The following is an 18,683-nucleotide window of genomic DNA, read 5'->3' as shown; positions in this document are numbered from 1 at the left end:
ATCCCAAAAAGGTTTCATGTTTTAGATGCATAGACACAGTGCAGTTTCTTCTGCATGAACTGGGTTCAAATAACTCTCTCCTGGAGAGTCGGGGGAGGGAAGGTGGGCTCGCTCCCACATGGAGCTGTCGGAGTCAGCAGTACGGACAGGTTTGAGGAGAGGCTGGATGGAGGAAGAGAGAGAGAGGAGGTGATAGGGGTGATGGAAAGGGGGACTGAGGAAGTTTTGTGGTGGGGGAACAGAAAGATGTTCCTGTCCTGTGTGTTAGAAGTGACTGCAATTCATAATCAATTGTTGCAGTGAAATTCCTCTCTCCTGCTCAGCTTGCCTGCAAGCCCTCAGCATGAGGCACTGAAAGACTGAATTAGGACCTCATTGCAATAAGATGTGATTGTGAAATCTCGTCATACTCTTCGCTCATGAATAAAGTCTCAGGTGCTTGTCTCATTGCTGCTGTGGAGCTGTTCTGTTACTTGAAGTTATTGATAAACTCCTAACTTATTTTGATTAATCTAATGCACGACTGCAGGTCATTTCAATTACATTTGCTTGTTTTTTCCAAGTCTCTGTGCTGCAGAACGAAATAAAGAAAGGGACTGGTTTTCACACATTTGTGTCAGGATATTGACTCATAGAGACATGGAGTCCCAAACACAGCAACAGACCCACAGCCCCAACTGGTTCCTCTTGCTTTGGTCCTATTTTTAGGCCCAATCCCTTCCTTCCCATAAAACCATAAGATTCAGGAGTAGAAGTCGGCCACTTGGCCCATCGGGTCTCCTCCGCCATTACAACATGAGCTGGTCCATTCTCCCACTCAGGCCAACTACCCTGCCTTCTCCCTGAAACTCTTGATACTCTATCAAGCCCCCCATTAACCTTCTACGCTCCAATGAATAAAGACCCAGTCTACTCAATCTTCCTTTGTAATCTAGATTCTGAAATCCAGACAACCTTTTAGTAAATCTTCTCTGCACCCTCTCTACCTTATTGATATCCCTCCTATAATTTGGTGACCGGAACTACACACAGTCTTCCAAATTTGGCCTCACCAACGCCTGGAATACTCTCAACATCACTTCCCAACTCCTGTATTCTGTGCTTTGATTTATAAAGGCCAGCATACTAAAAGCCTTCTTTACTACCCTATCCACATGAGATTCCTCCTTCAAAGAACGATGAACCGTTATTCCAAGATCTCTCTGTTCCTCTGTATTCCTCAATGCCCTCCCCTTCACTGCATATGTCCTGTTTTGATTATCTTTCCAAACTGAAGCACTTCACACTTTTCAGTATTAAACTCCATCTGCCACCTTTCAGCCCACTCTTCTAAGCCGTCCAAATCCTTCTGCAATTTCTGAAAACCATCTTCACTCTCCTCAACTCCACCTATTTTTGTATCATCCACATATTTACTAATCCAGTTTACCACTCCATCATCCAAATTATTAATATAAATGACAAATAACAAGGGACCCCACACCAATCACTGAGCCACACTGTTCATTATCGGCCTCCAACCTGACAGTTGTCCACCATGACTCTCTGGGATCTACCTTCTAACCACTGTTGAACCTATTTGACTATCTCAACATTATTACCTAGCACCTGAACCTTCCTTACCAACCTTCCATGTGGAACTTTATCGAAGGCCTTACGGAAATCCATATAGACAACATCTACTGCCCTACCCTCATCAACATTCCTAGTCACCTCCTCAAAAAATTCAACAAGGTATGCTGCTTGTCCTGTGTTCACTGTGTGGTACCAGGTAGCATCAAGGCTGGGATATCTGGAGAGTGAATCGCCCTCATCTGTCACCAGTTCTCTTCCAGGTGACAGGTCAAATACTGACTCTCTGACCCAGATCAATAGGGGGGTTGTGAAAGGAGAGATAGAGTGATGAGAATTTAAAATTGACCATTAACCAGATGTTTATGCTGAGGAGGAGACAAACTGTGGGAGGGGAAGGGTGGGAGGGAGGGAAGGGATTCCATATAGCTGCGTCCCAGCAGAGTGGGTCACAGCCAATTTGAAAGGAACAAAGATTCAATGGATCTCTGACCCTCATAGCATTAATCACAGTGAGTCAGGAGATGCCAAAAATAGAGAGAGGATGTGGACTGAAAGTCAGAGAGGGGCCTCCAGGGGAGGGGGTGTGTGTGTGTGTGTGTGTGTGTGTGTGTGCATGTGTGCGTGCGTGCGTGCACTATCATGGTAATCCCTCCAACCCCTACACCCTCCAACCTCCTCTCCTTCCTCCCTCACTGATCCCTGGACCCCTGTCCATCTCTTTCTCCTCACTCTACTCTCCCACTTCCGCAGCTTCTTTCCTCCTCATGTCCTCATCTTCCCAATATGATGTGTGTCCCTGCACTCCATCCCTGGAAAAACACCACACCACTGCCTCAACCACCTCCTCCGGCAGCTCGTTCCACACACCCACCACCCTCTGTGTAAAAAAAGTTACCCCTCAGATCCCTGTTAATTCTCTCTCCCCTCACCTTAAACCCATGGCCTCTGGTTACTGATTCTCCTACTCTGGGCAGAAGATTCTTTGCGTTCACCTAATCTATACCTCATGATTTTGAACACCTCTATGAGATCACCCCTCATTCTCCTGCGCTCCCAGCCTGCTCAACCTTTCCCTGTAGCTCAGGTCCCTGAGCCCTGGTAACATCCTCATAATTCTCTCTGCTCCCTCTTTCTAGCTCGACAGCATCTTTCCTGCAGCACGGTGACTAGAACTGAACACTGTGCTCCAAACGGGACCTCACCAACGTCTTGGACAACAGCAACATCACCTCCCAGCTTCTGTACTCAATACACTGACTGATTAGGGCCAATGTGTTGAAAATCTTTTGACAACCTTATCTACCTGAGATGCCATTTTCAAGATCTTTCTGCTCTCCAACACTCCCCAGATTCCTGCCTTTCACTGTGGAGGTCCATTCATGTTAGACCCCAAAATGCAACACCTCACATTTCTGTTATAAATTCCACCACCGGTCCTCTGCCCTCTGCCCAATCGAACAAGATCCTGGCAAACATCTTCACTCTCTACCATACCAGACACTTTATTGTCACCCTCACACTTGCTAATCATGCCTTGTATGTTTTCATCTAAATCATGGATATAGATGGCAAACAGCAACGGGCCCACAGTCACAGTCACTAGTCACTACTAATCACAGGCCTCGAGTTTGAAAACAACTTTCTGCCATTACTCTCTGCCTTCTACCATAAAGCCAAGTTTCTTGCCATTTTGCTATCTCACCTTGGATCCCATATGATCTAACCTCCCAGAGCAGCCTAGCCTGCAGAACCTATCTAATGCCTTACAACATAGAACATTACATCAAAGAACAGGCCCTTTGGCCCACAGTGTTGTGTTGACCCATATATGGCTACCAAAAACAAACTAATTGAATCCTCCCTACCCATAGCCCTCTATTTTTCTAAGAGTCTTTTAAACACCCCTAATATTCCAGCCTCTGCCATCATCCCTGGCAAGGCCTTCCAGGCCCCCACTACTCTCTGTGTAAAAAGCATAGCCCAGATGTCTCCCCTGAACTTTTCTCTCTTCACTTTGTACAGATATCCTTTGACGTTTGCTACTCCCACCCTGAGAAAAGCGTGTTGACTGTTTCCTTGTCTATGCCTCTCACAATCTTCTGCTAAGTCTCCTCTCATCCTTCTTTGCTCTAAAGGGAAAAGTCCCAGCTCTTCTAACCTTGCCTCATATTGCATATTTTCCAATCCAGGCAACATCCTGGTCAATTTCCTCTGCACCCTCTCCATAGCTTCCTATAATGAGTCGACCAGAACTGAACACCGTATTCTATGTGTGGTCTCACCAGAGCTTTAAAGAGCTGCAATATTACCTCATGACTCCTGAACTCAATCCTCCAATTAATGAAGCCCAACACTCTAGAAGCCTTATTAACTGTCCTGCGTGGCCTTGCTGAAACCTATATGGACAATGGACAGGCGAAAGGATTGGGAATCTGGGACCAGTGACCCTATTGACTGCCCTTCACTCTTCCCTGATCAGAAGTGCAGACATATCGCAAGGTAACTGAGCCCAAGAAGAGACTGAGAGCTTGAAGCCTCCATGTACTCTCGCACTATGGTCACTTTTCCCTTCTTAATAAAGTGAGCCTCTGTTGTGGGAGGAAGCTGACCTTAATGCCACTCATCAATGAAGGAAGGAACTCTGTCAGGATGCAAAACAGATGACTCACATCAATAATTCAAGCTGCCAGACTGGATCCATTACATTAATTAGACAGGGAGACCTTTGATAGACTGCCATTTTGTGGTGCACTCTGAGATGAAGAATCAGGGTTTCAGTCACTGCTTATGTATTCACTCAGGGACTGTGGGTGTCACTGGCAGGAACTGCATGTGTTGTCCATCCATAGCTAACTCTGCAGTGGCTGCTGTGCAGTGTGGCAGAATAGTGCAGCCTAACTACACATGCACCAATCCAGCACAGGAACAGGCCCTTCGGCCCACTTCTCTGTGCCAAACATGACATGCAAGTTCATCTAAAACTGCAGATTGCACCCAATATGTATACCTCCATGCCCTGCACATTCATGGGTCTATTTGGAAGCCTTTTAAACATTGTTATTGCATCTGCTTCCACTGCTGCTGCGGGCAGCCCATTCCAGTTTTTAAAAACGTAAACAGGATCATGGATGAAGTAAATATCGAGGGGTATGAGGTAGGGATGGTTTTGTTTCAGATACTACCTAATCAATGGTAAAATGGGCTTGAGGTTCAAAGTGACCTTCTTCTGCTTCCAAGTAACTCTTTCTTGCCGAGACCAACAAGTTCAGCACACAATCAAGGAACTGAGCCCATACCTTCCCATCTCAGTGGAACTCAATAGCAGATACTGCACAGTCTGAAGTTTGGAAAAGTGGTGGATGTTCATTTCTGCTCCCACTTACCTGATAGGATGGATGCCATTGCCGCAATGATGAAAGAAACAATGACTCCAGGCCCTGCCATCTCCTTTGCCACCAGCCCTGATACCACATACATGCCAGTCCCTACACAGCTGCCAACTCCAAGAGAAACTAGATCCATCGTGGTGAGGACCTGGGCCAGCTTTGAGTGGCCTGCCCCATGCAGGGTGGAGTCTTCGAGCATCGATTCCACAGGCTTGGTGCGGAGCACCCGTGAGTGGAATGCCACCCATGTGGCACCCCAGTGAACACGCCGGGGGTCCAGGTAGGAGAGGAAACCACTCATGGTGGGAGGAGACAGGGGAACTACTACTACGACTGAAGGCTCTTAGTGGGACAGGAAGGTCTTGTGAAGAACAGAATCCAATTGAGAGAGAATCCAGCCATTCACAGCAAGGTGGACCAGGCCATGAGGAACATTCTGCTCGAGTCCAAGGGAATGTTGGCCTGTTGAAGCAAGTGGAGAGAGAGAGTGAGTTCATCAGAATGTGTTCAACAGCAAGGATCTGAAACACAAAAGGCAGTTTCTTATCTAACAGTCCTATTTACACATCTAACATGGGTAAGGGCCTGGAGATGATAAGAACAGTAGGTTTTCTTCTCCCAATGGACAACTGCGAACCAGTTCATTTTTACTACAACCCATAAGTTATTCAGAGGATTATTGAACAGGTTGGACAAGAAACTGCTCTGAACACAGGAATTTCCATGCGCTCACTCCTGGAGGATGACCTGATCAGCCAGGCATGGTTCATAGCTATGTCCCCATATCAATCAAGGTTAGCCGACCCACAGGTGAGGCTCCCTTATGAGTGCCTCTCTTGGATCATTTGGGCATACCTGACCCAGCCCCTCCAGCCAGCTCACCATGTGGAGACCCGCTCTTTTTCCCCTCAGAATGAACCCTAGGCCTACACCTGGTTGTGAGCCGTGGGCGATGCTGGGTGTGTGCTAGTGCAGGGTGGGAGGCTATTGTGGTGCACGTCTAGAAAGGACTGTCGTGCCTTACTCATTATCATCAGTGCGATTACGTTCTGGAGTGAATCGGAGTGCTGTGCCTGCTATTGATTAGGGGCGAGGGGTACTGTTGGTTTTGCCCTCATGTTTATCTGTGAGAATTGCAATTAGAAGCAATTTGTCGGGAGTAAGGAGTACTGGTTGTTTAGCTATGTCTGATTCACATGGAGGGTGTGGTTTCCTTGTCTGTCTATATGTGAGTGTGATTCCCTGTTGAGGACCCTCCTCCCCACCACGTGTAAATAAAGATCCTATTTGTGATTGAACTGTGTTCAGACTCGTCATTGCTTGGATCCTCCGAACTCCTTCTCTACATCACACCTATCTAAATGTACTATCCATAAATACTCATTGTTGAGTGGGACCAGAACAGGTCACTGGAGATGTTTCCCACAGGGAACGTGAAGCTGTCCACTACTTTCACCTCAGCATTGATGACCAGCTCCTTGCTCTTCTGACTCTCTGCCCTTGCACCTTTTGGAAATGAGACCATTTGCTTTTCATTGCCTTCCCTCATTCTTCTTGTTATGGTGGGTGTGTCAAACCTGGTTTTTCAGCAAATGGGGTGAATTTTGGCTGGACTCCTGCTAACAACCTTATCGTGGTATTGCTCATTCAGTGTACAAATCGAGCAGACAGCTCTCTCATCACAGGATTTCCTTTACCCAACTGCCTGCTCCCCATGAATGCACCAGATTCACACATCAAGTTACGTGGGTACTGCTCAATAATGGCAGCCACAATTCCCAAGAGCCTCTCGTCTTCATTAATCATCCAATGACTTGAAATGTGTGCAAGTTATACAAGGGAGTCAATGAAACCTGACTCTGAGAAGAGTTTGGAATGTTTAGGAGAAGAGAGGAAGAAAGCAGAAGGGAAGAGGCAGGGACATTCTTGCTCTGTCACTGGAGTAGCCAAGCAGTGGACATATTAATATCTCTTTCATGTTACCATTCATTTTAATCTGCTTATGTAAAGTATCTCACATGTGGAGCACGTGCAAAACAACGATACTTCAGAGACTGACCTACATAAGGGAATGCTCACATGGAAACGGTTAGGTCAGCATCAAGCTCGATTGGCAATGATTGTCTGATCTCAAGAGTGTATAACATGACACACACACACACACAAACAGTAATTGAGTCACTGCAAACCAAGCCTCTGGTAGCATTAAAAGCTCTGAGTTGGATAATGATTTTTAAAAAATACTTCATCAATATTTCAACAGCTCTTCACAGATGACAGAGAAGACATGGAATGGGAATTGATGGACATTATCACTGATAAGATGAAGTGAAAGGGGTAAACAGTTGAAACGAGGAGGGGAGAGACAGGCCAGATCTCAACTAGTCTGATCCTGGGCCATTCCTCAGGATGAAAGTGTCAGAGAGAGATTCAGATAAAAACAGCCCCCAAGAAAATTACAGACGAAGACGTTCACACATCTGGGGAGATCCTCAGTTTTCTCACTGAGGAATCCAAGCTTATCTGAACTGACAGCTTCCTCCAGTTAATTTATCCAGAGGTTTCATTCCTTTCTCACTCAATGGCTGTGGTGAAGTTCCCGATATCAGCTCTATAATTATCAGCTACAATGTTACACCTTGTTCTAATCCAAATAAATACCGTTCCCTACTCTTAATCACTGTTTTACCTCTGTAGTATTGCCTCTCTTTGGGTCTTTAATGAGATGCAGTTTGCCCTCCTTGACCCCGGGGCTCATCTTGATGAGGTTTTGCAACCCTTCTTTCCCTACCATTCCCGATCCTTCCTCACCAAGATGATGTCTGTGCCATTTCCTGGTCAACCTCAGAACTCGAAAGATTTTACATTTCAGTTTCCATTTTCCACTCCTGATAGGATACGTTTTTGAATCATTCATTCAGTTACTTAACTGTGATCTCCATCTCTGGGTAGAAGGTCTCAGCAGCATTTCACTATGAACCCCCTGACCACACTTCCTCTCACTCCCTTCCATTCCTGTGAGTCTTCATTATGTCCATTTTCAGCCTGTAAGCCACCTTTAATGCTAGTTTCACAAAAGTTTCTCCTTATCCACGATCACAGATTTTCTTCCATATCTATGAAAGAGGCCTCAGACATGACCATTAAACCTTTCATCCATCACCTTACCCCCCCCCCCCCCCCCCCACTCCCTCCCCCCAGAGCTGTGTCTTTCTGGGATATCCTGTGCCATTTCCAATACCTCCAGGTGACATCATCAACAAACATCTCTTCCCTGCCCATTTTCTTTCATCCTTCTAAAGGAACTGACGAAGGAGCGAGGTGACTTAATAGAGGAATATACAATTCTGAGGGGCTTAGAGAGAGTGGACACCCAGCACCTTTTTCCCAGCCACTATCAGAGGACATTGGTTGAAGGTGAGGGGAGGGAAGTTTCGGGGAGATGCAAGTTTCCCTCTTGGTAAGAGTTTACATAGAGTGGTGGGTGCCTGGAATGTATGGCAGGGGCGGTGGTGGAGGCTGGTGTAATAAGGACATAAAAGACTCTTAGACCGGCACATGGATGTAAGAAAAATAGAGGTTATGGGGCAGAGTTAGAATGTTGTGGAGTAGGTTTCCATAGGTCAGCACGACATCGTGGGCTGAAGGGTCCGTGGTGAGCTGGAATGTTCGACGAACATTGAGCAAAACGGCCTGCTGGAAGAATGCAGTGGGATGAGCAGCATCAGTGGGAGAAAAAGAGTGGTCAACATGTTGAACCCTTCATCAAGACAGAACCCATTCTCCATTCTCTTCCTCCATCACTCCTCCAGATGCCAGAATGTTGAGCTGCAGGAGGAACTCAGCAGGTCCGCCAGCATCCATGGTCAGTCCACATTTCGGGTTGGGACCCCCTATTGACACTGGTCAATAATTTGTCTTTGGTCTCATGAACTTTAGTTCATTGTCTCTGTCAGCAATGAGGATGAAAGAATTCTGTACATACCATATATACTCGTGTAATCGGCCAAATTTGTTTTACCACTTTTTCGGGCCACAAAAGAGGGGTTGACTTTTACATAGGTCAAACATTTGACTCTCTGAAGTACCTGTGTCATTCAAGGCATCGGGAGCTCAGATAGCTGGAATCAGGTGATATATGCATGGTTGGAATGTCGGGAGGTCGGATGGGCAGATGGCTGGGGCATCAGGGGTTCGGATGGGCGGGTGGCCAGGGAGAGGATCTGTGGTCGGGAGCTCAGATAGGCAGGCAACTGGGGCATCAGGGGTTCGGATGTGTGGATGCCTGGTGGGAGGATCTGTGGTCAGGAGCTTGGATATGCAGGTGGCTGAAGCGATGGTCATTAGAATGGATGGGCAGCTGGGGCAGTGTGCAATTGGATGAACAGATGGCCAGGGCTCTGGTAGGCAGGCGGTCGGGAGCTTGGATGGATGGATGGCTGTGGTGTCGGGAGCTTGGATGGGAGGGCGGTCGGGGCCTAAAACAGGGGAAGGGGGTTGACCTTTACATGGTATTGTTGATTACACAAGTATATACTTTAAATAAAGCCAACAGATCTTCTCCAGTCCACTCATTTTAATCAGGTTGGTTGGGCCATTTATAAATTTGTTTACTCTCTCTGCAATATGTTGAAAATATCCAAAGGATAAAATTATATCTTTAACCTCTTTTTCACCTTTCCTAAATTCCAGAGGGACTTTTACAATTACCCTCGATAGCATAGTCTGTAAGGGATGATCTTACTGACTTCATTTGCACCCTTGAGAGGGAAATGTTCTGACACTGAAGATTTAGCTCTTTGGTACGATCCAAAGCCTTCATGACAGTTACCTTGTGCATGTTTATTTAGTCGATACTCTTCCTGGTTCAGTATTAATTTCCTCAGGATATCTAGCTTGATATCCTTTCCTTCTTGGGTAAATATTGATGCAAGATCATTATTTAACACCTGTCATTTATAGGAAAAATTGAAACTCTCCATCGGACAGGAGAAATCTAAATGGTGAGGGATGACAGATGTCGAAGGTTCAGAGGGGTCAATGTTCTGCTGTTTGATTCACAACAGGCTTGAATGCAGTTGACAGCAAGTGATCAGGAGGAGTTAACAGGGCGCTGTTGAAGCCCGAAGATCTCAGGATCAAGAACAGTTTCTTTCCAGCATCCATCAGATTCTTAATCCTCCCCTTCTTACACTGATCAGGGACAGGTCTGACACCTCAAAAGGATGGTCTGCACGATTGCAAATTCACTTTTTTTCCCTGAGAACCAGGACAAAAACAGGCCCTTTGGCTCATCTCGTCAGTGCCAAACTATTTTTATGTTTAATCCCATCGACCTCTGGCCGGACCATACCTCTCCCATCCAACCAGCCATCAAATCTCCTCCTAAATGCCAAAGCCTATCCCACACCCACCACTTCCACTGGCAGCTCATTCCACCCTCTCGCTACCTACTGTGTGAAGATGTTCCCCCTAATGTTCCCCTTAAACATTTTGCACTAGGATAACCAAATTTTTATAATCTACCTTTTGTATTTATTGTCTTCTGGTGATACACAAATATGTAGGACAAACTGGCCCCACTTGTTATGCACGGTCAATGGGACGGTCGCGACAAAGATGGTGGCGCACATCCATCTCTTTTGGTCCAGACAGAAAGTTGGCATGCACACTTATGTCAGCAAGACGCAAGCCATGGGACGTACATGTGGTCTGACTGTCAGCCGAATAAGTGAGTGTGCGAATTTTTAATAAACATTCTGCTGTGATACTCGAGCTAGCATCCCGCATCTCCAGTCGGTATATTGCTCTCTCACAACGCACTACAATGGTGACCCTGATGAGTGTCCACGCCCTGAAGACTCAACGACATGGACACTGAAGCGATAGGCACTGTCGTGCTAAAACTGCCAACCTTCTGGACCAACCAGCTCTGCTCCTGGTTCAGCCAAGTGAAGGCCCAGTTCCAGATTAAGCAAATCAATTCCAATTCAATGAGGTAGTTCTACATATAACCATATAACAGTTTATGGCATGGAAACAGGCCATCTCAGCCCTTCAAGTCCATGCCAGTTCACTCAAACAACTCCTCGAGATCCCTCCACCTATTCTCCGCCCATAACCCTTCAACCCCTTCCTATCCATGGAAATATCCAGTCTCCTCTTAAATGAAAGAATGATTCTGCCTCAACTATTTCCTCTGGAAGATTATTCCATTCAGCCACCACTCTCTGTAGACAACCTCATCCAAGAAGAGAGTAAATATTTGGCCTTAAAAAAACCACCTTATCGGCACATATGGCCTCTCCCGGTGTGAGAAGGCCCCTAGAATCCTGCACTTAAATGGCCTGGGGGACAGGAACAAATGCCAGAGCACATCAGATGCTTGCAGACACCGATTTCAGCAACTTGCGCAAAGTCACAGCAAAGGCCGATGTCCTCTACCACACCAAACACGAGGCCCACAAGACGGTTAACTGAGTTACTAAGTCACAGAATGAGTCCACCCAGAAGGAAAGCCGCCACCCCCCCCCCCCCCCCCCCCGTCAGAACACTGCCCCAAATGCCAGAGCCCAGCCCCTACGGATTAACGCCTGTGTTTCTACCACCAACGCTGGGACGCTGAGGCGAAACAAGCGGACCAGCCACTGTTAATGGCTGCGGCGGCTGACCGACAGAACAGCCTACTTCATGTGTAGGACAGCATCTTGGGCCACAGATTCCTTGTCAACACAGGAGCAGAGATAAACATCATTCCACCGACTTCCCTGGAGACGCGCACGAGAGCACACAGCCCCACCCTACAAACAGCGAACAACTCCACCATCAGAACCTTTGGCCGGAAGCGCATACCCTTGTGTTTTGTGAGACCTGAGCGAGCAGCCGGCATCTCCACTCTGTACAACTGGACTCTCACAATGCACTACAGTCTCCTTTTAAATTATATTCAAATTATATATACTACTGTAGTCTTATTTTTGATGATCTTTTCAGCTGCAATTTCGGTGCATATGTATGTTGTACAATGTGTATGACAATAAACATTATGAACATTGTTTATTGCTTGAAGAACTGAAAACAAAATTTGGAGCAAATATTGACCACGTCTGTGAACAGGATTGGTGTCAAAGAGGAAGGATGAGAAATTTGGAGAGGCTGTTTATCTACTGGAGGTCAGCTGAGTGAGACAAGACTTGTGAAACATACATAACCCCGAGAGATCCTGAAAAGGTTGATGTGAAGAGGATGTTTCCACTGTCGTGAAATCCAAAATAAAATTTAAAAATAAAAGTTTTCCTATTTAAGACAAAAAAGGAAGACATTAATTTTTCTCTCAAGAGTCATGAATCTTGAAAACTCTCTTCCTGAAGGATGTCAGGAAGCAGAATGTTGAAACCCAGCTGACAAAGGTGGGGAGGGATGAGGCAACCATCAGATCATCTATTATCTGATTCTTGCTGCTAATTCACAGTTGTACTCTTCTGGACAATTCTGATGAAATAATCAATATTATTGTTGATATCTGCATGACCTTTTTGTATTGAATTTGTTCCTGACCTCTTTAATCATTCAAGACTATTCTTTGGGGAGATATTTTCTCAAAGGACATAAAGCTCCCACTCTTAAACTTTTAAAGGTGGCATGCCAAATTTCCTGATGTCACCTGCTTCCTTTGACAACTTCTGCAGGTGCCCCATTGAAGGTACCCTGATAGGGTACGTCACTGCATTAGACAGGAACAGCTCCACAAGAAACTGCATACGGTTGTGACGCTCCCACTGCCTTAGAAAAGCAGCCAACATAATAAAGACCCACCCCACTCCAGCCACACTCTCTTCACCCCTCCCGTCAGGAAGATGATTCACGAACGTGAGATCACACACCCTCAGATTCAAGGGCAGTTTATTTCCTGCTGTAATCAGACTCCTGAATGAACCCCACACTACTAAAATGATGCTGCCTTTGCTCAACCCAACTGATCTGTTACCCTGCAGTTCTGTACTATGCTTTACTTGTACTATGTATGAACTTTCCAACAGGTCTGCTCTTAAAACAACCTCTGTCACTGCACCTTGGTACATGACAATGAACTTGAACTTGATATCCCCCATCAGTAGCTTTCCCCTAATTTACTGTGGCTGTTGTATCTCATTACATGGATAAATCTAAAATCTAAGCTCTCTCCTATTTCTTCCTTTCAACACTGGAATCATTTGCAGTAAGATCACTGTTCGACAAACATCCACGAACCCTTCTGCTTTACAAGAGTCCAAGTTCAAGCTTATTGTTCAAGTACAACCCGACAAAACTTTTATCTCCGGTCCTTAGGAAAACACACATACATATATATATACGCCTATGCAAATTTTAAATTAAATAAGTGTGATTGTTAGATAAATAGCTGCTCTATTGCTAGCTCCATGACATTGATGGAGAAAATGATCCTGAATGCAATTCTACAATATAATACATCCCTTTTGACATAAAATGGGCTACTTACTCCAATCAGTATGAAAAACAATTGGTAAAGAGTGTCTCCTTTTCTCTTGTTGACAGTTTTTTTTTATTGTTCTTATCTAACTTTTCCAAACTCTTGATTAGTTTTGAAAGGCTTTGAGAGGTTGTGACGTCGGAAGGTTTTTCCATTCATCGCCTATGCTTTGGTGCAGCTCCTGATGAGATCCTGTTATTCTTTGCAAATGATGGACACGAACACAGTCAGAATGCCCACAACTGACTGAACACTGACTCAGTCCACAGGGCCCGAGGTTAGCATGCAGACACTCACAAACAAAATGCAGGCCAGCTCGGTGAGTGGTTACAGTACCAGCAGCCTGGGTTTGAATCCCGCACTGTCTGTAAAGAGTTGGTGTATTCTCCCCGTGTCTGAGTGGGTTACCTCTGGGGGCTCCGGTTTCCTCCCACCATAAAATATGTAGGGGGTTGCATGTTAATTGGAGTATTTGAGCGGCCCAGGCTCATGGGCCGGAAGGGCCTTTAACATGCTTTGTGTCTAAGTTTAATTTTTTAAAAATTTAAATTTAGAAACCTGAAACAATCAGTGAACACAACAGGATCTAGAGTCACCAAATGCTGACTGATGAGCAGAGAATCTTGTTATTCTTCAACACACACACACATGCAGAAAATGCAAAACAAGATTTGAGAAAGATGAAGACACCCCGGGTGAAATTAAGAAATAGAAAAACTAAGACGATAGTTGTGGATCTCTCCAAAATGGTAGATGGAATTAGACACTTGGGCAGGAAAAGCAGAGAGGAGGGAGAATGGAGAGGAGCACAGGCTAAGAGGTCATGGGTGGATGAAGGTGGGAAGGAAAGAAGGTGAGAAGTGATACGGGGAGAGAACAGAGGGATAAGGATCACTCTCGTGAGGCCTCTGCTTGCTTCACTGCTCTCCCATTCAAGCTGTCTTTCCACCTTCTCCCCACTGGTCTCTCTCTGACCTTCAGCCACATAGTTTTCTCCTCTTGACCACCTTGTTTTGTTTCATCTGTCCAAATCATCCTTCCTCCATTCCATTCTTCTGTTTCAACACCCTTTCCTACTTTTCCTGAACCCAATCTTACACTCAACCCTTTTGCCGCCCTTCCTCCTCTCACCTTGCCTATTTCTCTCCCTCTTTTAAGGCCCACCTCTCTGCCCCGATGGAGCCATACTTCCCTCTCCCATCAATGTCCGTGTCTCTCCACCATATAGCTCCCACTTCTGCAGCAAACAGGTCTCTCGGCCCCGGTGTGTGAGGGAGCCCTGTAACATTTTTCAGATGCAATTCAGCCCAGTTTCATAAAGTCATAATGCTACACAGGCCCTTTGGCCCAACTTATTTATGCTGACTAAGTTGGCATTCTGGGCTAGTCCCATCTGCCTGCTTTGATCCATATCCTTCCAAACCCTTCCTATCCATAAATCACTGCAGTGTATCCAGTAATTGGTGATCAGGGACAGTCAACATGGCTTTACGTTTTGTAGGTCATGTTTAACCAACTTTATAGAGTTTTTCAAGGAGGTTACCAGGAAAGTTGATGAAGGAAAGGCTGTGGATGTTGTCCATGTGGACTTTAGTAAGGCCTTTGACAATGTCCCACATGGGAGGTTAGTCAGGAAGGTTTAGACACGAGGTATTTATGGTGAAGTAGTGACTAGATTTGACAATGGCTGGACAGGAGAAGCCAGAGAGTAATGGTGGATGATGCTTCTCAGACCTGAAGCCTATGATTAGTGGTGTGTCTCAGTGATTGGTGCTGGGACCATTGTTGTTTGTCATCTATATCAATGATCTGGATGATAATATGGTAAATTGGATCAGCAAGTTTTCAGATGACACTAACATTGGAGACGTTGTGGACAGTGAAGAAGGTTTTCAAAACTTGCAGAGGGATTTGGACCAGCTGGAAAAATGGGCTGAAAAATGGCAGATGGAATTTAATGCGAACAAGTGTGAGGATTTACATTTTGGAAGGACAAACCAAGAAAGGACGTACACAGTAAACGGTTGGGCACTGAGGAGGGCGGTAGAACAGAGGCATCTGGGAATGCAGATACATAATTCCCTTAAAGTGGCATCACAGGTGGACAGGGTTGTGAAGAGAGGTTTTGGCATCTTGGCCTTCATAAATCAAGGTATTGTGTATCAGATGGGATGTTCTCTTTTAATATTTTTATTGAGTTTTAGCAGTAAATGATACATAGGTAATAATAATAGTTGCTCTACAGCAAAGTAAATATATTGGAATGGGTAACATGATACAAAATAAAACCAGACTAATAATCTAATAACCCGCCCTAATGAAGTTGTTGGTGAACATTCATGCTCCACTACTATAAAAAAGGAAACAGCCAAATCACTAAATAGGAGCCTTATAAATTCAGAAAATAATTAAGAAAAGGACCCCATAAACATACAAAGTTAAAATTCATTTCAGTTGAAGAACATCTAATTTTTGTCCAAAGTCAGATCTGCCATCACATCAGACAGCGAGTGGGTATGTGTAGGAGGGACAGTATCTTTCCATCTCATCAATATAGCTCGTCTAAGCGATAACAGCACAAAGACAACTATTTGGAATTGTGACCCAGACACAATTTAAGATTTTAAAAGGGACAGACAGAGTAAATGTGGATAGGCTTTTTCAATTAAGAGTGGGGGAGATTCAAACTAGAGGGCATGGTTTAAGGTTGAAGGGGGAGAATTATAAGGGGAACATGAGGAGAAATTTCTTTACGCAGAGGGTGGTAGGGATGTGGAATGAGCTTCCGGCAGACGTGGTCAAGGCGGGATCATTGGTTACATTTAAGGAAAGACTGGATAGTTACATGGAGAGGAGAGGACTGGAGGGGTATGGACCGGGTGCTGGTCAGTGGGACTAGGAGGGTGGGGATTTGTTACGGCATGGACTAGTAGGGCCGAACTGGCTTGTTCTATGCTGTAAGTGGTTATATGGTTACAACTTCAAGTCAGTAGGTTTACCTATTCCAAACAGAGCAAGAAAAGGATTAGAAGCCAAATTAATATTAAGAACTAATGACGAGGTACAAAAATACTCTCCCAATAATTGGGAAGTGAGGAACATGACAAAAACAATGTGCCTCCTTCAGTCTTACATCTGTCACACTTTGAAGAAATATTAGAATAAAATTTAGCCAATTGATCTTTGGAGAAATAAGCTCGATGAACTACTTTAAATTGTAATAATGAGTGTAGGACACATAGAGAAGATGAATTTACCATTTTCAAAATAGATTCCCATGTAGAATTCAAAAATAATTGTTAAAAATCTTGTTGCCATCGTTTCTTAGTCTTGTCCAAGAAATTTCCTTTAGACATCAATAATAAGTCATAAAGAACTGACATTAATTTTTTAATGATTTGATTTAAAATTATAAATCTTCCCTATCATATTTGATTCCAAATCTCAGAATCAGAATCAGAATTTATTGTCACAGACAAGACATGAAATTCGTTGTTTCGTGGCAGGATCACAGTGCAAACCATGCATATTATAACCATCTTACGACATTACTATAAAAAAGTAAAATAACAGTGCTTGAATAGTAAGGCAGTATCTTTGGTTCATTGATTTTCCATGAATCTGATGGCAGTGGGGAAGAAGCTGTCCTTATGCCGCTGAGAGCTCATATAACATAACATAACAACAATTACAGCACGGAAACAGGCCATTAGGCCCTTCTAGTCCGCACCGAACCAAACACCCCTTTCTAGTCCCACCTCCCTGCACAATGCCCATAACCCTCCATCTTCTTCTCATCCATATACCTGTCCAACATTTTCTTAAATAATACAATTGACTCTGCCACCACTATTTCTCCCGGAAGCTCATTCCACACGGCTACCACTCTCTGAGTAAAAAAGTTCCCCCTCATGTTACCTCTAAACCTCTGCCCCTTAATTCTTAACTCATGTCCTCTTGTTTTAATCTTTCCTCCTCTTAACGGAAATAGTCTATCCACATCCACTCTGTCTATCCCTTTCATAATCTTAAATACTTCTATCAAATCCCCTCTCAACCTTCTACGCTCCAAAGAATAAAGACCTAATCTGTCCAATCTCTCCCTATACTCTAGATGCTTAAACCCAGGTAACATTCTGGTAAACCTTCTCTGCACTCTCTCCACTCTGTTTATATCCTTCCTCTAATTAGGCGACCAGAACTGCACACAGAACTCCAAATTAGGCCGCACCAACGTCTTATACAATCTCAACATCACCTCCCAACTCCTATATTCCATGCAATGATTGATAAAGGCTAGCATACTAAAAGCCTTCTTCACCACCCTATTCACGTGAGTTTCTACCTTCAGGGAACGATGTACCGTCACTCCTAAATCTTTCTGCTCTTCTGTATTCCTCAATGCTCTCCCATTTACCACGTATGTCCTATTCTGATTCTTCTTACCAAAATGAAGAACCTCACACTTATCAGCATTAAATTCCATCTGCCATTTTTCAGCCCACCCTTCTAAGCAGCCCAAATCCCTCTGCAATCCCTGAAAACCTTCTTCATTATCCACTATTCCACCTATCTTAGTATCGTCTGCATATTTACTAATCCAATTCACCACCCCATCATCTAGATCATTAATGTATATAACGAACAACAATGGGCCCAATACAGATCCTTGAGGCACACCACTGGTCACCGGCCTCCAACCTGACAGACAATTATCCACTACCACTCTCTGGCCTCTCCCTTTCAGCCAATGTTCAATCCATTTGACTATCTTAAAATTTATACCTAAAGACTGCACCTTCCTAACTAACCTTCCATGTGGTACCTTATCGAAGGCCTTACTGAAGTCCATATAGACAACATCCACTGCGCTACCCTCATCCACATTCCTAGTCACCTCTTCAAAAAATTCAATCAGATTGGTCAAACATGACCTTCCTCCCACAAATCCATGTTGAGTGCTCCTGATCAGACCCTGTCTATCCAGATGTTTATAAGTACTATCTCTAAGAATTTTCTCCATTAATTTACCTACCACAGACGTCAAACTTACAGGCCGATAGTTGCCAGGCTTCCTCCTTGAACCCTTTTTAAATAACGGAACCACATGCGCAATGCGCAAATCCTCCGGCACTATCCCCATATCTAATGACATTTGGAAAATTACCGCCAGAGCCTCTGCTATTTCCTCCTTCACTTCTCTCAATGTCCTGGGGAAGATCCCGTCTGGT

The 18,683-nt window shown here is 44.7% G+C and overlaps 1 protein-coding gene across 1 annotated transcript in view; it reads right to left on the bottom strand.

The window, feature by feature from the left end:
* Window positions 1–18,683, bottom strand: part of slc7a14a (solute carrier family 7 member 14a) — an 81,558-nt gene that overhangs the window by 31,548 nt on the left and 31,327 nt on the right. The window contains exon 3 of the mRNA XM_069897610.1: window positions 4,959–5,423. Within this exon, the coding sequence (XP_069753711.1) occupies window positions 4,959–5,262 (304 nt within the window). The 5' untranslated portion in view covers window positions 5,263–5,423. The remainder of the gene's footprint in view (window positions 1–4,958; window positions 5,424–18,683) is intronic.

This window comes from Narcine bancroftii, chromosome 9 (genome assembly GCF_036971445.1).
Source record: "Narcine bancroftii isolate sNarBan1 chromosome 9, sNarBan1.hap1, whole genome shotgun sequence".
NCBI classification, from domain to species: domain Eukaryota; kingdom Metazoa; phylum Chordata; class Chondrichthyes; order Torpediniformes; family Narcinidae; genus Narcine; species Narcine bancroftii.
Note: the sequence above shows the minus strand (reverse complement) of the source record. Positions and strands in the feature narration are given on the sequence as shown.